Raw genomic sequence first — 19019 nt, 5'->3', positions numbered from 1 at the left:
TTTTATGGGTCTTCTCTAGCAGAATCATTAGTACCCATTTCTATTACCAATCTCTCTAAAGAAGTTGAAGCCTTTTCTATCCTATCTCTCAAAATTCTTCCAGACTCTATCCAATGGTTAATTCCAAAGTCACTTTTATATTTTCAGTTAATTGTCACAGCAGCATTCTGCCTTAGGGTACAAACTATACCTCTGTATCCAAAGATCACAACAAATTAACACAAAAGAGGTAGTTTAAAACAATATAATTTGATTATCAGTTTTGAAGATCAGAACCCCAAATAGGCTTCACTGGCTAAAATAATGGACTTGGAAGTGCCACAATGTTTTTAGAGGCTCCCTAGAAGGATTCCCAGATGCTGGGCCTGGAGGCACATAGGTGCCTGTAATTCTAACCCACTTAGAATTAGGCTTAGGCAGGAAGATGTGGAGTTGCAGGCCAGGGTGGGTAGTATAGCATGACCCTCAAAAGTCATTAAAAAATAAGAGGACCCATGTTTTTACATTTTCCAGCATTTAGAGGCTGTCTGCATTTCTAAACATTTGGATCCTTATTTCAGCTTCAAAACCAGCAATATAGAATGTAGCATCTGCATCTCTCTCTCTCTCTCTCTCTCTCTCTCTCTCTCTCTCCCTCTCTCACACACACACACACACACACACACACACATTTCTAAGGATGTTGTAAATGCACTGAGCTCACCTAGCTAATCCAGTATAATCTATCTTAAGATCTTTAATCATATAGGATTAAGATCACTTTTATCATGCAGTATAACACATTTACAGGTCCTCTTTGAGAAAGGGCTCATCATTTTACCTATGACAGGATCTTAGGTGTCCAAGCAGAGGTGGCTCTGTGTGTGTGTGTGTGTACATGTGTGTGCATGCATGTGCATGCAGATAGTTTAATAAAGGTGAAGGTAAATTAAGATTTATATTAGGAATATGACTTTAAATCCTTTTTGAGAGCTATTAATTGCCCTAGCTCTAATTGAGAGTATTTAATCATCTTTTCTCTCCAGATCTTAGGGAATTAAGAGCAGATACAAGGCTGACGTGATGGCTCAGCAGGTGAAGTGCCTCCCTTGCAAGGCTGGCAACCTGAGTTTGATTCCTAGAACCCACATGGAAGTGGAAGGAGAGAGCCAACTCCATACAGTTGTTCCTTTTTTTCCCATGTGTTCACCTGTAGCGTGCACTACCCCCACATTATACAACACAATAGTACATAATAAATATATAACATGTAAAAAACAAATGCAAGGAGCTGAGTGATCAAAGTTAGTATTGTTGTTATTGGCAAAAATAGTCTGTAGATTACTATCAGAAATACTTTGGAAATTGGGCCTCCAATTTCCAAAACAAAAGGGATGAAAAAAAATAGGTATCTAGTTCCCTTGGTGAGAAGGGAGAGCTGTCCTGGTTGATTGGTTACTGAGAACAAGTTGGGGAGAAAAGAGAAAGAGAATTTAGGGAAGGTATGTTGTGAATACATAGTAACTGCCAATCACTTGGCATGGTCCGTTTAAAATCAGACTTTCCATACTCCCTTCCCCCAACAGAATAAACAGTTATTTCCTAGGAACAGTAAACAAAGGAATAGAGCTAAAGGTCTCTTTCTTCCTAGTTCTTTCTAGAGCCCATCACCCAAAGGAAAGAAGAGCCCATCTGGTGAGCATTCTCTTCTCTCTGGACAAAAAGGGAATAGTTCCCACTACATGACCATGTTGAAACCTAATGCTGACTGATGTTCGCCTGGCTTAAGAACCTTGTTCTAAGGGTTGGGAATCTCCCATGCCCCGCATCACTCAAAGAATCTTCTAGAAGAGTAATCATGGGGCGTAGTAGCAGTTAAAAAAGGTCACTGTTCATGAAGTGATGCCAGGGAACAGTGCATGTGGCCTGTCTTGTCTGCCTCTAGCATCTGTGCTTAGGAGGAAGGAAGGAAATGTACAATCAGGACTTGTTTGAAGAATAACAGAAGAATTAAGAACCTGATCCTTGTGTGTGTGTGTGCACACTGGGAGCTGGAGGGTGGAAAGGTGCTTTATCCAGTTTTCCTTACCTTTCCAGGTTTTCCTCAAAGTGCTTTCCTCCATTAGAGACAGGAATGGGGTAATTGGGGCCTGATTCTCTGGGTTCCTATATGTTCCCGGGGTCTGTGTGTTTCTTAGGTGTACCTTGCACAAGAACCTCAGTCTACACCAGTTTCTTCTACGATGTAACAGGCAAGGCACTTGCAAAGCCTCTCTGAGAGCAGTTGACTCTTCCCACTGCTGATGGTGACAAGACCTTGGAGCCCTTACCTAGCCTCCTCAGTAGCAGCATCCTGTGTGTTCTGAGTGGCACTGAGATGTCAGTCCAGTGCCGTCCTCGAGGTCTGCTGTTGTGGGACTGGTCAGTCAGTGGTCCTTGTTACTTCAATTTCCTTGTGTTAGACCAAGAATAAGCTGATTCCACATAATCGCCTCTGGGAAATTTCTTTTGGGAGAATGGCTCTTTTGGTGTGTTATCTTTGAATCCAGGGATTTGGAGGTGTACATTAGCTTCTGTGATCTTTCTCACTCAGGGTCACAACCTTGCCTCCAGGATAATAGCCTCTAAGTGGCTGTTTGAAAAGCACTAGGAAGATACACCAACCAAGGAGGCCCAGGCAGGTTACTTCAATTCCATCACTGGACACCGGCATCAAGTTTTTTTCTTAAAATTCTCATTTATTCTTCTTTTCTCTTTCTATCCTCCACTGCCCTGGCATAGACAAAGCCATGGAATTCTTTCCAGAGGTGCTTTCCTTGGCTTGGTTTCAATATTGAGTTTGGTAGGAATCGTCTATAGTATCACCAGCTGTTTATTAAGTTCTCTCTCAGATCAGGTTCTAATCCAGCTGATATGATTAAAATCTTAGATGTGTCATATTTAATAATTACATGTGTAACAATGAATAATAATAATAATAATAATAATAATAATAGTAATAATACATAGGAGAATATAAATGTGTAAGGATAGACGTATGACAGTATCATATGATAAAAACAGCCTGGTCATGCATGGACAGACAGGGAGGGGGCAGTCCAGAAAGTCTAACTCTGTTGTACTCAGTATAAACTTTATGTAAGTCAGCTGAGCTGGTCCATCTTTTCTGAGAGGATTCCCCCAAGTTATTTTTGCAAGACACAAATCCTGTCTCTAAAGCCATGAGTGATGGAAGCCTAGAAGATGGAATTGAGAATCTAGAGATTATGTCTCGTGTTATTTGGCATTTAATATGATAATATAGCAGAATGGAAATTGTGAGAGAGGAAGAAAATTTCAGGCAATGGAAAGGATACATGAAAAAACAGAGAAGTTAATCATCTTGGTGACCACGAAGCATGCCCTTGGTGGACAGGGTAGGAAAGCAAAAAGGAGATCAGAACAGAAAGGCAAACGAAGCCGGATTTTATAGGGCCTTCAGTACTGATTTAAAAAAAACAAACAAAAAATGAAAAAACAAAACTGGTAATTTAATTATCTGGCAGTAGAGCCTCTGGGTTTGTTTTTTGAAAATGCTTTTCAGTTCTCTCAGTTCTACCAAATCTTCAGAAATCAGGCTGTGAGGTGTCAAAATGAGTTAAGAAGCTAACAAGCAAAGCCCTTTTCCTCCCTCAAATCAAGTTTGTGAATGTTAGCTGGCTACACTAGGGAAGTAAAGAGGAAACAAATGAACATTTCCTCCACGCCCAGTCTCCCACAGTCACACACAGGACTGGACTGAGTGTTCTCAGTCAATTGAGGGGGACCTGGGGTGATCATATCTAAGAAAGTGTGCATCCTGAAGGCAGCCGCGTTTAAAGCTGACTTTGTATTACCACCGTTTAGTAAACCCCATAGTGCCAAAGTCTCTTCGGTGTCACCAAATTGTGCAATAATATGTAAAACAAGGGAGACTAGACAATATATGAAGATTGCTCTGGATGGCTTTGTGTCAATCACCAAAAACAAATAAAGCAAAAACAAGACAAAAACAAAACAAAACAAAAAAATTTAAAAGAATTTTAGATGCCACCAGTTTCATTCAAGTTAAAATACCACAGTGCCTGACACATGGTAAATAGGCTCTGAAATATTTTTACCAGATTAAATGGCTGTGATTGAATGGTGGTGATGGTGGCGAAGGTCTTCCATGCTCCTGTCATCTTGCTACTGTGGTGTTCTGACAGAGTCTCCATTTTATGTCCTCAGTGCAGAGCTATCACTACTTGTCTAGAAATGGTTGCTTGAGGCTGAGAAATGACACAGCAACCCAGAGCCTGGGACAGCTGCCAGATTCTGAGAAGCACAGATTGCGATGTGAGGGGGAGGGTAGAGGAGAAAGTTTCAGAGTACAACCAAAGGCACAGGATACTTTACTGGTGTGTGCCTGTGTGTGTGTGTGTGTGTATGTGTGTGTGTGTGTGTGTGTGTGTGGTGCTGGTGGATGATGATGTGCCCCACACACTGTGGGACTGCACAGGGAGTGGCAACACTTATGGAATAGACTGTCCCTGGGCTGGAGGAGGATACCAGCCAGCCACGGCTCTAGGTCCAGATAAGCTTTGCTGGTTTCACAGGCTTAGAAAGACGTGACTATTAGGTCCCAAAGAAACCTAGGGGAAATAGCTAACTGTGTTGTCTAATTAGCATACCAAAAAAAAAAAAAAAAAAAAACCCGCGTGCCGGGCTTCTAGGCTCACTTGTGGCTCCACCCAGTGCTTCTCTTCCGTAGCTGACCCTAAACCTCTCCCGCCCAGGGATTTCGCCTCCCCTCCCCCAGCTTCTGATTCCCATATAATCCTTGAGCTTTCTTGGCCCGCCCCAGGCCTCTTTTTTTTTTCTCTTGGTTCTCTTCTCTTTCTCTCTCGCTCTTCCCCTCTCTCTCCTCTCACGTCCCGACGCTTTCAGGTAACTCTGGTTGTACTCTCTCTCATATCTGCACTAAATCCTTCTCCTTGATGCTCTTAATTTCTTAACGACCCCTCCCCCATTTTCATGAGGCACTCCGAGGTATGAAATAGGTCCTTGCTATGAAAAAAAACCTGTGAGCAATGCCTCATTCTCTACCTGCCCAATAACTGGTACTATCCGTAGTGTGGCACTCATCTCCTAGGATGCGCATACAAATTTTAAAGATAAAAGACAATTATTTATATTGTTGGTGTATATTAAACTATATGCTACTGTTTGCATAAAAATGCCTTTCTCGCAACTGTACCTCTTCAGTGAAGCAGTCAGTGTTAGCAATTTTGTGCCCACCCTCCAAATACTTTTTAATTAATAAATTTTATTTACTTATTTAATGCAGGATCTCTTTATGTAGCAAGGCTAACCATCCTAGGACAACTTGCTGTGTAGCCCAGGGTGGACTTTAAACCTTAATCCTGCTGTCCTTTGCCTCCCAAGTGCAGGGAAGACAGGTGTGTAGCACCAGCTTCAGCTAACAAGCTTTGTGTTTTAGAGCAGTTCACAGCAAAATAGAGCAGGAAGTATAGTGGCCCCTCTCACATGCAGGATCATTCCTCCCTGTGGGGAGGCACTCTGCTCCAGAGAGGTAGACAGGCTGCTAAGGGTCCAACTAGACTGATTAATCCTTATCACCTACAGTCTGTAGTTTGCATTAGAGTTCACCCCATCAAGCCCTTAAAACATTTATTTAGTTCTATAATGTGTATGCTTTTTATAAATCGAAGTGGGATTTGCTATGCACACTAGTGTATAACTCATGTGTGGCTTTTTACAATACATTTTTATATGTTTGCGTGTTTAACAAATGCATACGTCAGTACAGTAGGCCTGCTTATTCTTTATTTTATGTGCATGGATGTTCTGCCCACATGTATGTCCGTGTGAGCGTGTCGGATCTTCTAGAACTGGAATCACACAGACAGCTGTGAATCGCCACGGGCATGTGTGAGCTGCCATGCTGGTGCTGGGAACTGAACCCAGGTCCTTTGGAATGGCAGCCAGTGCTCTTGACCACTGAGCCATCTCTCCAGCCCTCAGTCTACTTCGTTCTTTAATAAGGCAGATAGTACTAAGTTGTAGGCCTGTAATTCAAAATATTTCTACCCAGTTTCCCTCTTTAGTATCTTTATTTGTAAACAATGCAAGTTTTTCATTATACATTTTTTTCTTATACATTTTCACTAATATCCATGTATGGCGTATTTCTAGAAGTAGAATTGTGAGGTCATGGGGTATAAAAATGACAACTTTACAGTAATGCTATCATTAAGAAACATTAAGAATACTGGAGCAGAGAGAGGAGAAAATTTACTTGTTAGTGACAAACTATTTCACTTCCTCTAGGAAGGTGAGCACTATCTTTATGCCAGTTATTCTACCGTAAAATGCACATACACACCTAATTCTCCCACTACACTGTAACTCTTCAGAAATAGGACACCTGTCTGTATTCACCTTCCTAACACATACTCACCTTCTTATCGCCTGCTATAATGACCACTTTGTTGTAAATAAATATTTAGTGGCATAAGTAATAAAGCTCCTGAGAAGAAGGTATTTTATCTGTTTTACAGATGGAAACCATCAAAGCAATGGTATAAAAATAGTATAGAAGACATGAGAAGAAAGAATAGTGCTGTTGATGTTTGAACCCAAGGCTTTGGCTGTCCTAGAACTTGTTCTTTAGACCAAGTTCCAGGCTGGCCTGCAACTAACAGAGATCTGACTTCCTCTGCCTCCCAAGTGCTGGATTAGAGGCTTGTGTCACTACTGTCCAGTGTCCCAGGCCTATTGATACTTAATCTAGAGAGCTTTCTACCAAGTCTAACTAGGCAATCACTTCCAGAGGCCCCTGAAAAATCACTGTCTCCTTCCCAGCCACTTCTAAACTGGAAAGGTCATCCTCAGTGACCCCTGAGAAGGTCAGACCCTCTGGGATGAGGGTCCCTGGAGGGAAGATTTCTTGGAAGCACTGCCCACAGAAATAAGTTAACAGCAGTATATGTACTAATGATAATTATTCTTTATTGCAGTGTCTCCTGGTGCCAGGCATTATTCTCTGTAATTTATGAGCCCTGTCTCTTTTAATGCTCACAATCCCATTAGGTGGATATTGTCATCTTAGTTTTGCCCATGAAAATGGTAGGCGCTGAGAGAGTCAGGAGACTGCTCAAGGTTTTACAGCATGGGAGTAGTGAGGATGAGATCCTTAGTCAAATCTGTGACCCAATCCTGAAGAATCTGAATTCTAAGCATTGTCCCTTAGGGTACAATAGCCAGCTGCCATGGAGGAGTGTGGAATAATTTTTTTGAGAAGAAATGCTACAAAGGGAAATTCCTTTTTCTAGATCCTAGAGAACCTAAGCAGCCAGGAAATAAAACCGAAAGCAGGCAGCTTGAGCCCTGGCTGGGCTGTTGAAGACATTGGAAGAAGTTTGATTTGATGTTTCCAATGTTTGAATCAGGATTTGGAGCACGTGATGCCTTTATACTCTTAACCTAGAAATGGCAGAGTTATTTTGGGCACAAAGGCGAGAGCTGTGGCTTTAAAAATATGCCAACTGTATTTCTCTCTTCCGCAGCAAGATTACTGAAAATTAGCCCAGCTGTGGCCCAAGGCACCAAACAGTCATAGAATCTTTTTCCAGATCAGCTCATCCCACTCAAAGAAAGCGAAACACCAGGAGTGTCATTTCTGGTGACCCCTGGGGATCAGCCTTTCACTTGTCTAGTCTGATTTCCTATCAGAGATCAAAAAGCTAGGCCCGTGAATCTAGAGCAGTTCTACCCCTAACACACTCGCATACACACATGCAAGCACACAGGCACACACACAGCACACTACCAGGCTTTGCAAGGTGTGTCTGTTCAAAGGAGAAGCCATTGTCCTACTGACCCAAGGGCCATCAAGAGAATGATTTTTCAGCTTCATTCCCAGATTCCTGTGTGATTCGGAGCAAATCAGCGTGCTATAATTTAAGCCTTCAGATGTTTATCTGAAAAATAAAACATTATTTAAATCCGTATTTAAATAAATTTAATTAATTATAATAACTTAAAATTAGTCAGATAAATACACTTATGCAAAATGCACTAATAAACTGCCTGGCTCATGGTAAGAACTCAATAGTCCTTTAAAAAATGAGTGAATTTTCTGTTTCTCTTATCTTACTAGCAAGTAAGAGTTAATGGGGTTTTTTACTTTGTGCCAGGCACAAAATAAAAAACTCTTTAAGAAGAATTACATTTAATCTCCCAACAACTGCTATTATTACCCATTTTACAAATGAAAAGAGAGGACTGAAGATAATAAAAGATATCTGGAACATCGTAATTTACACCATGTAGCTAGGTATCCTGGTAACAAAGTTTCAAGTGTTGTAGAGCTCGAGAATATATGCTGGCATTTGTTTTTGTGGGAATTTTTAATGTGTCCACTGTCAGAACCAAGCAGCAGTAGAGAAATGAAGGACGTGGTGGTTGGTCCCCAGGTGGTTGTAGCCTTTCTTTTGTCTTTCTGATCTCGGACAGGATTCAGATTTCAGACTCGGATTCTTCCGGTGTTTTGTGAACATGTTGTACGTTTGTGCAATTGATCAGCAGCTGAGGGGCGGTGCTTCTCCCGTCAGTCCACCAAATAAAGGTGGGAAGCTAGGCGGGCGGAGAGGAGAGGATGTTTTCCTCCTATAGCCCGTTTTTTTGTTTTTGGTTTTTTCCAGCAGTTTGAGTGTAGATTTTTTTGTTTTGTTTCTCCCTTTAGTCAGAACGAGCATGTACACAACTTGTGCTAAATTCTGAAAACAGGACTGGGGCAAGAGCCGGATGCTCAAAACTAGAAAACACAAGGAAATCAGGGCTGCCTGAAAGAATACACTGACAGTGTCTGTGGTGCGGGTGGCAGAAGCAGCTACGGAGAGGGAGAGGCGGAGTGGCACTGAGCACCAAGCCTCTGTATATTCCGTGCAAACCCCAGGCAGAGCCTTTGGTGACTAGACTCTTCCCTCAGCCGCGGGAACGGCGGCAGTAGCCGCCCACCCCAGAGCAGGAACAGTCCAGGGTAGCTGGCTGGCTGGGCCGGAAGCGCCTGTAATCATTTAATAGCCTTTGCTGGGTGCCCTGACAGATCAGAGTGGGCGGTAGGCAGGCTCCAAAGTGCTGTCTGGCAAGATAGTCCTCGGCTTTAATCACAATGATGGGTTTTCTGGAAGCTCTTTATTAACCTCCGCGCTGAATCCCAGAGATGGTAACAAAGGGATGAATGGGGAGACGGGGGTGGGGGGAGTGGGGGTGGGAGGGCCTGAAACCTGGAGGCTGAGCTGTGATTTTCCTGACTCCTCAGCCTCACATCCGCACCCTTCCCCCACCTCTGTTCCTTTCAGCAGATTCTAGCTCAGAGGCCCCTGCCTGCCTCTCTGCCTCTCCAAGATGGCAACAAAACAGAAAGTCGGAACAACTCCTGTACATGTATTATATTTTATGTTATCAAACGACCTTGATACACAGTTCGGAATGTGCCTCTGCAGTCTGCCTCGATCCTAGTGCCAGGTCACACCGGTTAGTAATCATGTGTCCAAAACTGGTCCTTAGGCCCTTCATCTGCAAAACAGGCACAGATGTTCGCAGTATCTATTTCTTTTAGTTCTCGTTGTCTCCCCTTTTATTTCTTGCAGTTCAGCATGGGGCTTTGGGGAAACATTTACAGGAGTGTCATGGACCACAACGTCTAAAGAACCTCCCCTGCCTTTTAGTCCCCAGTTGTTCTTGGTCTCTGAAGAATGCCATGAACCTATGCAGCCAGACTTAGCATGAAAGAGGAGAGATAGGGATTTCCCCCGAGACCCCTGGACAGTGCCCAAGTGGATTATAGGATTACACGAAGTTGCTGGCTAGCTACTTCCAGAAAGCAGTTTTTAAAATAAAAAGGAAGATTTGTACTTTTGAAAAAATGCATGTTGTTCTAATTTTCAAGTTGTAAAGAAACTGGCCAGGACCAGAGAGGGGGGGGAGGGAGAGGGAGAGAGGGAGAGGGAGGGAAGGAGGGAGAGAAGGAAGAAAGCCAAACTTTTTTTTTTTTATGGTCCTACTTTACTAAAACTTTAAATCTTGAGTTGTCATTTGAATATATGGAATGGCTCTTCCTAAGGATCCAACCTCCTGTGGGCTTGATGTTTCTTATATTCTCTTTCTAGGATCTTAGAAGTCCACCTATTTGGATTGGGGGAGGGGCGTGTATTGGGGATTGAACTCAGGGCCTTGCCTTCTGCATTTTAAGCAAGAGAACATTAATACATCTATATATTAATACATATACATCTATATATTAATACATCTATACTCCTTGAAGGGGCTTAAAAAGAGAGGATTGGGGGTTAAGGGAGTGTGGCACGGTGGTGTGGGGGAAGGGGTGCCCAGGCAGGCCCTTGTCCAGGCACCTCTTCCCCCTGGGGAACCACACACACACAGACATGGTATAGAATAGAGTTTATTCAGGGCAGAGGATGGGAGTTAGTGGGAGAGAGAGGGAGAGAGAGAGAGAGAGAGAGAGAGAGAGAGAGAGAGTAGAGAAGTGGAGTGGAGGCCGGCCATGACCACGTGGAGAGAGGGGGGAGGAGAGCCCAAGGGGCAGAGAGGTGAGAGTATGTGGGAGAGCAGAGAGCAAAAGAGGGAGAGGAGGGGCAAGTAGCCCCTTTTATAGTGGGCCAGATCTATGGGGCGGGGCATACCAGGCTATTGCCAGGTAGGTGTGAGGTGGAGCTTAGACAGAATACCAACACTCCTAACCCTTTACTATTTAAAAACTGTAAGTAGGGTCTCACTAGGTGGCTTAGCCTGACTTCAAACTCCAACTCTTTGGAGTCTTGGCCCAGGTGCTTGCCTGGGAGGTCCCTGGGAATAATAGGAGGGGCCTTGTAGGAACTCTAAGGAGAAGAGGAGGTATCTCTAAAAGAAGAGAGATTTCCTTGGTGGACCATTTGCTTGGACTCGCTTGCAAGTTGAGTGTGCTGTATCTCCTCTTATCATGTTCAAAAGGAATTATATCTTTGGAACTTCTTGAAAGGCACAACATTTAACAGGCAGAGATCTTCAGTTCCCTGGCTCAAAAAGAAATCTGAGTAGGAGGTCAGGGATGGCTGTCTCATCAGATCCTTAAGCTGAGCTTTCACTTCAGTGAGTCAACAACGCAGATGCTGCTGAAGCCCTCGGAGGTGTTTGCCTTACAGGAGGAGACCAGAATAGGTTAATACTCACTGACTCCCTCACTGACTCGACTCCTCATCGTTTTTACTCCTTCACAGCGCAGTGCCTGGGGAGTCCTGGAGAGCCCACACCGTTTCCTGCTCCACAGAAGCTGAACATGTGGACAGTGTACCTGAATAGCTCTCTGGCTGCCTCTTCAGAGTTAAAGGCTGAGTCAGTTAAAAACCAAGACAGCCAGCAAAGGCAAAGGAAGCTTACTGAAACATAAAAGAGGTCAATTAGCTCCTGGCAGGTGGGCTGGCTGAAAGGCTTCCCTAGGCTAGTACCCAGGGCCACTCATGTCCTTTACCTCCACAGAAAGAAGCTATCTCTGAGCTCTAGATCTCTGGGTGACTGACTGCAAGAGAGCCCTCATGTAGAGTCCTGGCTGTGGCCAGAAAATGTTCCGTTCTGGGATTTTGTAAGGGCAGCTAAACGCTAGTGGCACTAAAACCTAGTTCTGGACACCAAATCCGAGGCTTTCAAACAGTTTTAAAACATTTCTCCAGGCGGAGGTTATAGCCCAGTGGCAGATTGTTTATGTAGTGTGTGTAAGGTTCTAGGTTTAATCCCCAGTTGCATTTCTTTAAATTTTTATTTTTAAAGGCATAGTGACACAGGCCTGTAATCCCAGCTATAATGGAATCTCAGGCAGGAATGTAAATTCAAGGACGGCCTAGGCTACAATAGTTTGAGTCTCAGCTTAGCAAGACCTTGTTCAACTAAAATAGATGAGATAGATAGATAGATAGATAGATAGATAGATAGATAGATTAGACTGAGACAGGTGGTGTGTCTCAGAAGCAAACCAGTAGCTTAGCTGTGAAAGGCCTTGGATTTCAAAACGAAAATGGAGACGCCCCCTCCCTCCCCACTCCTTTTTCTCTTAGTCTTTCAGAGTCCGAGCCTGTGTCTGAATATTGATAACGTAAATCCTGGCTGAGCTAAGCTGAAGATTGGATTATTTTATAGGAAAGAAATTAGTTTTAGCCTCAGAGCTGGGGTAAGCCTCTCTTGCCCTATCCCTGGAATGCCGTAGCATTAACTCTGCCAAGGGAATTGTGCTATAAGAAAAGGAATTAGGAAAGAAGGAAGCTGCCTGTTTGCCCTCTTTCCTGCTTGCTGTTAACTTGAACTCTATCTAGCTCCCCTAGTCCCAAGCGCTGTGATTGTGTGTGTGTGTGTGTGTATGTATGTGTGTGTGTATGTGTGCATGGGTGTGTGCATGTGTGCATGTGTGTGTATTCATATTCATATGAGATACCAATTATGGAGCTTACATTGTGCTGAGCATCAGGATTGCCACTTTGTATGCATTACCTCATTTCCTATTTGGACTTCAAAAATATCATCAGTATAAACTCATTTGGTCTACCAGAGTTGGTACCAGTTCTGATTTTTACGATAACCCTTTCATCCATTCGCTTAACAAGTATTTATATACATGAAGGGGCCAGGAATTATACTAGGCACTGGTTATATTGGTGAACATATCTATGTCTATATATCTTGCCTTTGTAAACCTTGCAGAAGTAGATTCTACTGGGTGAAGGGGGTGCAGCTTGGCCTGAATGATTATAGAATAGTTCTCTGAAGGGACAGCATCTCATCACATACTAGAAGAATGGTGGAATTCATGATAAGAATGGAGGGAAGGGCTGAAGAGATAGATCAGTGGTTAAGAGCAGTAGCTAAGAGGACCAGTGTTCAATTCCCAGCAGGCAGATTACTCATAACCATCTCTAGCTCTAGTTCCAGGGGATTTGACAACCTCTTTTGGTTTTCTCCAGTACCATACACATGCATGGAACACAGATACATATGCAGGCAAGACATGCATAAAAACATTTTTTAAATGGAATTTTTAAAGAATGAAAGGGAGGTCACTTGAGAAGGCTTTGGTTTCTCTTCTAAAATCACTGTTATACTTTACGATGCATCCTCCAACAAGAATCTTGGAGAGGCTTTGCACTGAAAACATCTTATTTTCCCAAGGCTTAGTGCAAGTCTTCAGACTCTACCTAATATTTTCAGGATCTTGAGGCAAAACAGCCTCATGGATAGAGACTAAAGACACCATATTACAGGTTATTCATGGTTCTTATAAACCATATGAAAAGAGTCTTCTTTTCCCCAGTCAAAGCAGTAGACAGCTTTTGAATAATTTTAAGTGGGAGAGTGATCTCATCTGATTTCTATTTTAAAGAATTTTACTTCCATTTTTAAAACTGGAGGACTTTAAAGAATACGGATAATTTGGCTACAATGTGGGAGATTAAAGAGGGACCAAGAGGAAGCCAGAAAGCAGAGTGGGGAGAGCTGTTGCTTTGGTTAATAGAAAAGATTATGATGTCCTGAAAAGAAGGAACATGGGGAGAAAACAGAGTCAGATGTCCTTAGGAGACATCAGTAGTAAGTCTTGGCAATGCATTGTAAAGAGTGGACAATAAAGGAAAACAAAGTATAGCTCTGCACATCCTGGCTTGAACAACAGGGTCGATTAGATCTTCTATGCTGAGACTGGAAAGATTTAGACAGGAATATAAGGGAGGAATCAAAAGCTTGATTTTAGATTCTATTTTTCAGTTTGCCATTTCTTGAAATTTGTAAGTAGAGACATGGAAGAGGCAGTTGGATATAGGAGATTGAAGCATAGAGGGATAGGAACTTTACATCAAAATCTGTATCTCTCTGATTAGTATATTTATTTATACATTTATTTTTATTCGAGATAGTTCAAGGCTGTGCTTGAGCTTGTAACAGTCCAGTTTGTCTTTGAACGTTTCCATCCTTCTGCTCCAGCCTCCTGAATACTGGGAATATGGGCATGTGCTATTATGCTTGACTTTATTTTTATATTTAGATGGTCATTTATGTCCCCAAGCAGGGCTGAGACTCTAAAAAGAGAGTATAGAGATAAAATAGAGACAAGAGTCATAGACAAAATCCATCAAATGCCATAGGTGAGGAGGACCGTGTAAGGAACCTGGTTAAAAAAATCGGAATGTCAGGAGAATATTCTGTGTTGACCCAAGGATACATCCGCAACATATGGAAGAGGAAGACAATCTCTCTGACTCCATTTTTGCTTTTCTAAAAGAAAAACAAAGATTTGCTAAAACAAACAAAAAATGCTTGTAAACACACTAGGGAGAACTTAAGGTAACCACCAACGTAACAGCTAACGTTGGATTTGGCCTGGACTTGAACCTATAGTAACAACCTGTACTAACCAGTTGCCATTTACAATTTAAGCTGCCGTCCTTGAGGAATAGACAGTTCATTCTTTTGTTTTGTCACTTGTCTAAAAATTCACTGCTCTTTATTGAAACCTATGAAATTCAATTTAGAGCCATTTATTGGAGAACTTTCCAGCCCCTTAGTGTTTCTATGTCTACATGGAATAAATGTAGCTGGTCTCTTCCCTCCCTCCCCTCCCTCCGCTCCCCTTCCCTCCCTTCCTCTTTCTTTCTCTTTCTCTCCCCTTACTTTCATTTTAATCTGTAGTGTCACAGAAACCTAGACCAATGCTAAGATCCCGTGGGGTATATTACTCTCGTACATGACGCGAATCATGAGTCATTGTTTCAAAAAGGAAGTGACAAACGCTTCTGAGGGGTTTGATGGACAAGAATGAAATGTGACTATTGGTTTAGGGAATACTATAGAAAACTTGGTGTGTACAATGTTCAAAATAGCAGCACTTAGGGACGCCAAGGAAATGGTTGGAAGGAAGGCATGGCAATACCAGGTGTGAACAACCCTAACATGCAGAGGAACATAGACAAGTTATTTGACTGACCTTTCTGTGAGTCCCCAAAAGAGTAGAGCCAGGAGCATTAACACTGTCACGATGTCAAAGGCTACTGTGTCATGGCTCCTTGAGTCACCTTTCCGGGCAGGCCATCCCTCTCCCTTTGCAGCTTCGGCTTCTCTTCTAAGCCGCCATGACACTTTATGGCACCTCTGAGGCTCCATAGACATTTCCGCAGGCTCAGAGCAAACATCACTTTACATCTACATTCCCACATAACCTTCTCCAAACAATTAACAATTTTCTCCTCTGTAGTCCCACAATATTTTGCATGTGCCTTGGTGTACATAGACTGTGACCACTCTGGGCAAGGAAGCTTGCCTTGGGAATGAAATTGGAATTCTTGATGCAAACAGATAGATTTGGGTTACAGCAGGATTTCATCCTCTTCTATTGTGAAGTGATTTCTATACCCGACTTCTTCCCATTTCATCTCCATCTTATCCACAGAATTAAGGCAGACAGTTGATTCAAACCGTCCACTTATAGTTTGGGCAGAATTAAGAGAGAAAATAAGACAGATGGCAGAGGCACACACATTTAATCCTAGCACCCAGGAAGCATTGGTAGGGGGGATCCCTGAGCTTGAGGCCAGCCTGGTCTGCAGATAGAGTTCTAGGACAGTCAAGGACTACACAGAGAAAACCTGTTTAGAAATAAAACAAAACCAAACCAAACCCCAAAAACAAAATAACAGAAAAGAGTGAAAATAAACATGTACACCATCAATATACTGAAAGTAGCATTTTCTGCTTTAAGCTTGGATATCTCCTGTCTTGTTCCCAGGCACGTTTCCACAGCTGTGTTTTTCAGGAAACTCTTCCCAAAGAGTCAAAACCATGTTATTAGAAAACTAGATTTGTGGGCCCTGTGGTAAGAAAATCTGCCGTGCTGATTGTTTCCAGACACTGGCAATTTCTCCCACTTGTGTATGGAATAAGGAAGGGCATAGTTTCACTCTTGTTGATTTGTGATGCTTTGTCTTTCAGAACCTGAGGCAGGAGAGGTGTCCCCTCCGGTGGGCGCTGGTGTCAACAGCAACAGCTGGACCTTTAAATACGGACCAGGCAACCCCAAACAGTCCGGTCCCGGTGAGTTGCCAGACAAATTCATTATCCCAGGATCTCCTGCAATCATCTCCATCCGGCAGGAGCCTGCTAACAACCAAATTGACAAAAGCGATTTTATAACCTTCGGCAAAAAGGAGGAGACCAAGAAAAAGAAGAAAAAGAAGAAGGGTAACAAGTCCCAGGAGAAAAAAGAGAAAGGGAACAGCACGACGGACAACAGTGACCAGTGAGGCCACCCATGGAAACAAGCCACTTAGCCAGTTTTTGTAATAATGGCAAATCTCTCCCATGTAGCAACTCCCTGCTCCTTTCTCCTATGACATGAGCCCTCTTAGAGACCTCAGATATCTGCAGAAAGTTCCCTGTGTCTGTCTTGATCGCATTTAACAGGTTTTGTCTTAAAAGCTTTCCTAAGTCTGGTGTTAACTCTCTCTCTCCACTCTGGCTTGTTTTCAGAACCTAAAAAGCAGACCCAGGTTTCCTTTCTCCCCTGCCGCAAAGGAGGAGCTTCCCAGCCCCGCCAGTGAGAGTTGGACTCTCTGCCCCGTGCTTCAAGCATCCTGTCTTGATGATATTTGCAGGGCAGGTTGAAAGGTATTCAGGTTGAGCAGTTGGATGTTTGTGGTCACTGGGTATGTGTGGCTACCAAGAGTGTTGAGAGCCTGATATTGGCTGGGATGGTCCAGATTAGACTAGTTAACACAAGAAGGGCTGGGAATCAAAGGCACACAAACACTGAGAGATCTGGAGGGGGAAATATGGAACTTAAAAGGACCAGACTTTCTCAATCTCTCAACTGGAGGTATGGCGGTCATCCTCTAGCAGACAAAACCATTCCCACTGACAAAGCTTTAGGAGTCCCTCAAGTCTGTGGCTGTAATATCACTATATTCAAAACCTGCATTATGCAAGTGTTTAACCAGACGGTTAGCCAGGGCAACAGAAGCAGATCTGATGTGTTTCCCGTACATGTCCTTGTGCTCACGCTATTAAAAATTCTTTTGCACACAATGTTTATGAAAAGGGTGCATCCTTTTCCAACAACACATATGCAAAAGCAAAAGAAAAACCCAAGACCTCACTTTATGCTGTTTGTTGTTTTGATAGATTTATTTAAAAAGAGAAAGTCTATAGCTATAAATCTTTAAAGAAATATGACGAATACAATTCTCCCCAACCTTCCCTCAAAAGAGAATCCAGACTACAGCCATTTGAAATGACCATTGCTGCTACAGAAGTGCTTTAAGAGAATTGCCTGGAACATCTGTATTATACCGGCCACCTGCCAATCACAGCTTTACTCTTTCAGGTCACTCTGGGGCTGCCTCTTGCATGTGTTAATTACTAGATACAAGGATCTTTCTCTCTTTTCTAAGAAAAATGATGTGCACTTTGATTACACAACCTTCTCTAACCCACTCTATCAAGACCCAGAAACTGAAGAAAAATATTGTTTTCTCATGCACACAGTGAGCAGACTTTTCATTCCTCTGATTCTGTGGTTGTCTCGGTGTGCTAGCCTACACCTTCGCCTTGTTTAGTTTTCCTTTTCTATAACACTCTGAATTGCTAACCTTACTAACACCTATGATGTTACCTGAATCAATCTCCCATATGTATGCTGTATGCTATTATAAGACTCCTGAGATATACTTACTCTGTGCTTGTGTATGTGAATGTTAATGCAACTATTACCTAGAGTGAACTTTAAGCTTTATTGTTGAATGTAAGCCCATTATATTTCCTTTTGTACACCTGTGGAAAAGTGGAATAGTGTTTTTTTTAAACCATTGTTAATCAGCTTTTGTGTATGAAAGACAGTAAAATTTCTTTCTTAAATCAAGATGCTGGTGATTCAAGGAATTTTATTTATGGTCAGCCAAGGGCTGTCTCTTGCCAAGACTCCTGCTGGCAAGGGAAAATGGATAAAGCTGTTTTTTTTTTCCTAGTAAGAATTCTGGAATAAATACTGAAGAAAGTCCCTGAAGGTATGCAAGCACAAAATTGTACCAATCTGACCTCTTTGAATTTGCAGACTGTTTTGAAATGCTATCCGGAATATCAGCTCATAGAAAGTAATAAAATTTACTGTTACCATAAATAAGACATTTTAAGTTCGTTGTGCACAACTTAGACGTTTGATTAATTATATTATCTATTTAAAAGCATATAAAAGAGGTAGGAGTCTGTTTTAAAAGGAATAGAATTTCAAAAAAAAAACTTGTCTTGTCTACTTTAGCTTCATTCTCCCATATTTTGAAGGGTGTGTAACTTCAGCTCTGCAGGATTGCATGGGGTAAAACTCGTTGACAGCACATGTGAACCATTGCTACATTGTAGGTTGTGATCATTTTGCCCCACTGAAGCCCATGTAACTGACCTTACGTGCCTTTTGAACTAGGAGAATCGGGCTATAATTTATTAATGATGATAACGATAATGTGTATGTACAGCACTTTTTAAACGTATGAAGTGCTTTCCAATTCGTGTTAGTTATTAGTTATTACAGCTGTAAGGATAAAACACGTCATGTGGATTCATTTTTAATTGGTGCTATTGGTATTTCCTCTGTTCTTGCTAATAAATGGAAATGGTGGTGTGAAAGCAATGGTGGTCATTTCTAAGTAGAAGAGTAGGAGAACTCGGTACACCAATGATCATGACCTGTTGCTGCGGAAGAGTCAGGCCGGTTCCTGGATCTTGTTTATCACTGAAGCAAACACGGGTGGAATCTAGAGTCATGCATCACAGCCAGGAGAGGGATAGTCACTTCCCGATTTGCTATTTCAATCTGACAAGAACTGTAGTAAATCGTTTTTTATCATTAGAGACCCTCTCCTCAGCCATCTTAATTACTTATTTAGCCCTTGTACCTCTCTGCAATTAGGAAGCCAAGTAATCACATACACATG

At 42.4% G+C, this 19019-nt stretch overlaps 1 protein-coding gene across 3 annotated transcripts in view; it reads left to right on the top strand.

Moving 5' to 3' along the window:
- The window catches only part of LOC127663731 (protocadherin alpha-4), a 213887-nt gene extending 195198 nt beyond the window's left edge, over nt 1-18689 (top strand). For all 3 annotated transcript variants that reach the window (XM_052155424.1, XM_052155425.1, XM_052155423.1), the window contains one exon: nt 16027-18689. In XM_052155424.1, coding sequence (XP_052011384.1) covers nt 16027-16337 — 311 coding nt within the window. In that variant the 3' untranslated portion in view covers nt 16338-18689. The remainder of the gene's footprint in view (nt 1-16026) is intronic.
- The last annotated feature ends 330 nt before the right edge of the window (nt 18690-19019 follow it).

Source organism: Apodemus sylvaticus, chromosome 13 (genome assembly GCF_947179515.1).
Source record: "Apodemus sylvaticus chromosome 13, mApoSyl1.1, whole genome shotgun sequence".
In the NCBI taxonomy this organism is placed as follows: domain Eukaryota; kingdom Metazoa; phylum Chordata; class Mammalia; order Rodentia; family Muridae; genus Apodemus; species Apodemus sylvaticus.
This window is presented reverse-complemented; position numbering and strand designations above follow the sequence as displayed.